The sequence below is a fragment of the Pistacia vera genome, unplaced genomic scaffold (genome assembly GCF_008641045.1).
Source record: "Pistacia vera cultivar Batoury unplaced genomic scaffold, PisVer_v2 Contig99, whole genome shotgun sequence".
In the NCBI taxonomy this organism is placed as follows: Eukaryota; Viridiplantae; Streptophyta; class Magnoliopsida; order Sapindales; family Anacardiaceae; genus Pistacia; species Pistacia vera.
In genome coordinates this window covers 597991-603900 of record NW_022196878.1, presented here as the reverse complement: position 1 = coordinate 603900, position 5910 = coordinate 597991, and the positions used below count along the sequence as shown (strand labels likewise).

The 5910-nt window shown below is 35.0% G+C and overlaps 1 protein-coding gene across 1 annotated transcript; it reads right to left on the bottom strand.

Annotated features, from left to right (window-relative positions):
* Positions 1–3269: 3269 nt before the first annotated feature.
* LOC116121499 lies at positions 3270–4232 on the bottom strand. The gene is made up of 2 exons (XM_031407447.1): positions 3785–4232; positions 3270–3616 (listed from the first exon to the last, which is right to left on the bottom strand). The coding sequence occupies exons 1-2, from the start codon at positions 4230–4232 to the stop codon at positions 3270–3272; spliced, it is 795 nt and encodes a 264-aa protein (XP_031263307.1).
* Between the last annotated feature and the right edge of the window lie 1678 nt (positions 4233–5910).

Here is a 5910-nt window from a genome sequence, read left to right as displayed (position 1 = left end):
TATAAAATAGTCATATAGCAATGCAGACACAACGGCGTAGTATGCTATAGTTTACTGTGGTTTACCAATGCTACAACAACACAGCCTGGAGTTGCAATCCAGATTAGCAAGCTGGACCATGCCATGCACGCGATGTACCTGATATTCCATATGCATCTGTTAAAGCAAGTAATATCTTGCTGGAAACATGAGAATGCAATTCGAAGGCTACGCAACTTGAAGCTTGCGATCAAATGTGCAAAGCTAAGATAGATGCGAGTTGAAGTAGATTTTGATCGGTAACAATCTGAAGAGCATGTGACCTAATGGGCATGTGATCTGGAAGAAGCGATTAGGAAGTAATGCAACCTAAAAGCAATACAAGAAGGAATCCATGCGAACAAATATGCATGCAGTCAGTAGCATTATGCAACTAGAAAGAAGTCGATGATTTAGAGCCGAAGAAGAAGGTGTCAGAGTTGGTCAACTATCCGGAGTGGTTTAGCTGACTTTTAGGGATGTTAAATCTAACAGATTTTGTGTTAAGTAAGAATGAATGGCTCTATGATAATACCATGTAAATATCTTAGCAAATTAGGTTAGCATTGAACGCTTTGTAGAGTTAGCATGTCTGTGATGTCTATGATGATGTCATATGTCTATATATAATCTTTGATGAAGTTAACGAAAAAGTAGACGAGTGAAAAACATTTGACAAGAAACATTCTCTAATAAACTTGTCTTTGAGAAAAACCAAACACTTGCATCCTTTTCCTTTGCATTCTCCAGCTTGTAAACCAACAACTAGTGTCAGAGCCATATTCTCACTGAGATTCATCCTTCTCACATACCCTTCATCTTCTTTCCAATAAAAAACTCTCTAGTTTATAAACACAAAACCTGTCTTCATGGCATCAAGCATAGCTTCCCTCTTACCACCAGTTTTCAATGGAGAATAATACCATATGTTGGCTGTTAAAATGAAAACGTACTTGCAAGGCTAAGGTCTATGGCAATATGTGGTGGAAGAGAAGCAACCACCTTAACTAGGACCAAATCCCACAATGAACTAGATCCGTCTCCATGAAGAAGAAGCCACGAAAGCTCTAAGAGCTTTGTCGCACATACACTTAGAGCATCTCCAAATGACTCTTTATATGAGTCACACTCTTTACTATAAAAAGTTAATGCATAAAAACAAGAGTCCAACAGACTCTTTATTCTTTAAATATAAATTAAAGAAGGAGTTTGACTCTCCACATCTAGAGAGTTAAATTTCACTCTTTATCATAATTTTAATTAATTTCAATATATTTTATTTATTAATTCTCCCTTGTCCCTTCTATTAAGTTTTTTACTTGAAAAAATGTTTTTCCTCCCCCCACAATGGTCTTTTGAGTTATCTATATATTTATGTTCTATTTTCTTTTCTCTAAAAGATGAATTTTCAAGCTGGTAGTGATGGAAATTTGTATATTGGTTCCACTGAAAATCCTCAATTTTCAACCCAACTTTCAAACTTTGATGATATATCTATTTTCACCAATACTGAAGAATCTCATTTATCTACTCCAGTTGAATCTAACTCTAAAAGATCACGTGGCGGTAGCTTTACTACAGAAGAGGATATTCTCATTGTGTCAGCATGTCTTAATACCAGTTTAGATGCTATGCAAGGAAATGAACAGAAACACAAAACATATTGGGCACAATTGTGGGAGTACTTCCATAAATACAAAAATTTTGAATCTAAACATACACAAGTTTCTTTGATGAACCGTTGGTCAACAATTCAATTAGCTACAAACAAATTTTGTGGATGCTATGCTCAAATTGAATCAAGAAACCAAAGTGGCGTCAATGAGCAAGACAAGGTATTTATTATTTTATATTTTAGAAATATATTTATATTATTGCATGGGGACTTTTTGACTAATTAGATTTATTACCTGTTGAAAAACTCATATAATGACCATTGAAACTTTTTTAGTTTGTATTTTTTTCTTTTCTTTTCTAGATTGCTAATGCAAAATGCCTATACCAAGAACTAAATAAAGCTAAATTCCAATTTGAGCATTGTTAGAATATATTGAGACTTCAACCGAATTGGAAGGAAGATTGCCAAAAGAAAAAACCGATAAAAAAGAAAGAGAAAAGTCCTACTCCTACATCAGAGACTCAAGTGAATTTTAGAGATGACAACATTACAAGTCTTGACTTTGTGGACATAGAGAGACCACCTAGAAGGAAAGCTAAAAAAGACAGAAAGAAAAGGAAGGGCAAAGATATGGAAAATGACTCAACAGGTTCATATGTGAACTTATTACAAGAAATCAGAGACAAAAAGAGACAATTCAATGAAAAGAAATTAGAATTATTTGAAAAGGCATATATTCAAGGACAAGAGAGACTTGCTTATGAGCAAGAAAAGCTGCGATTAGAACAAATGAAGGAGGATGAAAGGATAATGGCTATAGATCCAGTTGGGATGCCTCAAATGCTTGCAAAGTTTTATATTCAACGTCAAAAAGAAATCAGTGAAAGGAGATCTAAAAATTGCTAAATTTTAGTTTTGGTGGTTGAAGCTCTGTTATGCTTATTAGTAAAAAAAAAAAAATGCCAGTTTTGGTGGTTGAAGCTCTATTGCTGTTGTGGTGGTTTTGCTTTTTAGTTTCTTTTAGGTCTATTTCTACAATTTTCTTACTGCTTTGTTGTTTCTCTTTCAATCAGGCTATAACTCTTGGTCAATTTTGCTTTGGCCTTTTTTATAAAGTTTGTTTTTTCAATCATGCTGTAACTCTTGGTCAAATGTGCTTTGGCCTTTTTTATAAAGTTTGTTTGTTTGCTTGCCCAAAAAAAAAAAATGTCTTGCAGAAAGCTACTTTAGGCACTAAAAGCAGATTGAATACACTAGCAGCATGCCACAAAACCAACCTATGCTGCAAACACCATTAGCACGAAATTAAAAAGTTACATATGACTTCCATGTAATTTCCATATATGCTCGATTAGGTCTTGTTGTAGTTGAGAATGAATATCTTTATCCCTAATGCAACGATGACATTGAACAAATTCCAAAAGCTTTGCCGCATGCTTGTGCGAAATTGATATGTCTGGATTGACATCAAATGCATCATAATTATAATCTAAATTTTTAACCTGTCTTTCATCTTCAACAATCATATTGTGTAATATGATACAAGCTTTCATAATGTCCTTTAGAGTTTCACGATGCCACAAACGTGCTGGTCCACGTACATGGCAAATCTTGCTTGCAACACTCCAAATGCTCATTCAACATCTTTTCTTGCTAACTCTTGAGCTGTAGCAAATTGTTTGTGTTTATGACTTTGTGGAAATGGAATTGTTTTCACAAATGTTGACCATGAAGGATATATACCATTAGCAAAGTAGTATCCCATTGTATAGTCATGACCATTGATTGAATAGTTAGCTGGTGGAGCTCGTCCTTCAGCAAGTTCTATAAATAAAAAAGATCGCTCTAAAACATTTATGTCATTATGTGATCCTGGTAGTCCAAAGAATGCATGCCATATCCAAAGATCATATGAAGCTATAGCTTCAAGAACTATAGTTGGTTCATGAACATGGGCAACATACATCCCCTTCCAAGCAACTAGACAAATTTTCCATTTCTAATGCATACAGTCAATACTTCCTAACATTCCAAGAAGCCCACGATTGTCACCTTATTTTAACAATCTATCAATATCAATTTTGTTTGGAGATCTCATGTACTTCTCCAAAAAAATTGAAACTATTGCTTTAACAAATTTTATAAGACTTTCAACTGCAGTGCTTTCACCAATCCTTACATATTCATCAATATAATCTGCTGCAACTCCATATGCAAGCATCCTTAATGCAGCAGTGATCTTTTGGAGAGAAGACAAACCTAAAAATCCAACAGCATCCCTTTTTTGAACAAAATATAGGTCATGAGCTTCTACAGCAGATTGAATACGAAGAAAAAGAGATTGACTCATTCTAAACCTCCTTCGAAATAAATTTGGAGAATACATGGGATTTTCTCCAAAGTAGTCATGAAAAAGCTTGTGATGCCCATGAACTCTATCACGCCATATATAGGCATGACCATAAACTGAACCACGATGTAGTGATGTCCTCCTTCTTTTATTAAGCAACTCTCCTATGGCAGATATTGTCATCTCCAAATCATCATCTGAATCGGAATCATCAAGAATAACACTGACTAAACTAGTAGAAAGCATGGCGTAACGGAAAGGAAAAGAGGTGGAAAGATTGTGCCGGAGAAGATGGAATTGATCAATTGAATATAAAAGGAACAGTTTAGATGGAATTGATCTATTGAATATAAAAGAAACGGTTTAACTCACAAAGAAAAATGGAGGGAAAGTAATGAAATATAAAGAGGGAAATTTAGGAAAAAGAAAAGAGGGAAAAAATTAAAATCATAAATGCTTTATGAGAAAATTCAAAAGAAAGAATTAAAATTTAAAGAGTCCAATAGACTTGAATAAAATTTTTGCTCTTTATATTTAGAAATCAATAAAGATGCTCTTTATTTATAGAAAATATGCTCTTTAAAATAAAGAACATCATTGAAGATGCTCTTAGTTGTCATAGAACTTATTTTCACAAGAATAATGGCTTGTGCGACAGCAAAATAAGCTTGGGATAAGCTTAAGGAGGAGTTTGTTGGAAGTGACAAAACTAGGAACATGCTTGTCTTGAATCTAAGAAGGGAGTTCAAAATGCAAAAGATGCAAGAGTCTAAAAACGTTAAAGAGCACATTGACCGACTGATTAATGTGGTCAACAAAATCAGACTACTTGGAGAAGAGATGATGGATAAGAGAATAGTCAAGAAGGTGTTGGTAAGTCTCCTAGAGAGGTTGGAGGTTAAGATCTCATCCCTAGAAGACTCAAAAGATATGTCCCAGATTACCCTTGTAGAGCTTGTCCATGCCCTATAAGCTCAAGAACAAAAAAGGTTGTTGAGACAAGAAGACAACAGTGAAGGAGCCATGATGGCTTTGTATAAAGGGAAATCAGTTCAGAGAGGATATAAAAAGTCAACTGGAGTGAGAAAGGGCAAAGAAAAGGCGAACAACCAATGGGCAAAAATGGTGGGATGAAAGGATATCTACCATGTCCCCATTGTAAGAAGAAATCATGTTGCGAATAGATGATGGTTTAGGCCTAACATACAGTGTAGGTCATGTAAGCAGTTTGGCCATATTGAGAAGGTTTGCAAGAATAAAATAAACCAACCACAACAACAAACTCAAGTGGTCGAAAACCAGTAGCAAAATAAAAAGGGAGAACAGTTGTTTGTGATGACCTTTTGTTATGCAACTCACACCGGAAGAGAAACATGGCTGATAGACAGTGGTTGCACCAACCACATGACACCAGATCTCACCAACTTCTTGGACTTGGATAGATCATTCTAGTCCAAGGTGAAGATCAGAAATGGAGAGTTCATGAAGGTTAAAAGAAGGGGCGAAGTTTCCGTCCATACTCCAACAAGCACATCACAAATGTGTTGTATGTGTCAGAAATCAGCCAAAGTTTACTAAATGTTGAAGAAATGCCAAAGAGAAATTATTCTCTGCATTTTCAAGACAGATCGTGTACGATAGTATACAGTAAAGGTAGTAAGTTGATGAAAGTAAAGATGATGAGAAAAAGCTTTCTTATTAAGTGGAGAAAACTAGAAGTTCAGACTTACTCTTCTAGAATAGATGAGTCTGAACTGTGGCATAAAAGATTTGGCCATTTTCACTATAATGGCCTAAGAGAAATGAAGCATAAAGATCTGGTGCAAAATTTACTAGAGATCGAAAAGAGGAGGAGTTTATGTCAAGCTTGTCAACTTAAAAAATCGAGCAAACAACCATTCCTGCAAACGCTACCTAGAAAGCT

What these genes read in the sequence shown, in the direction of transcription:
- LOC116121499 (XM_031407447.1), bottom strand. Translation starts at nt 4,232, where the DNA reads ATGCTTTCTACTAGTTTAGTCAGTGTTATTCTTGATGATTCCGATTCA. An exon ending in TGAAAGCACTGCAGTTGAAA is followed by an intron (nt 3,617 to 3,784) that starts GTCTTATAAAAT and finishes AAATTTGTCTAG; the next exon opens with TTGCTTGGAAGGGGATGTAT.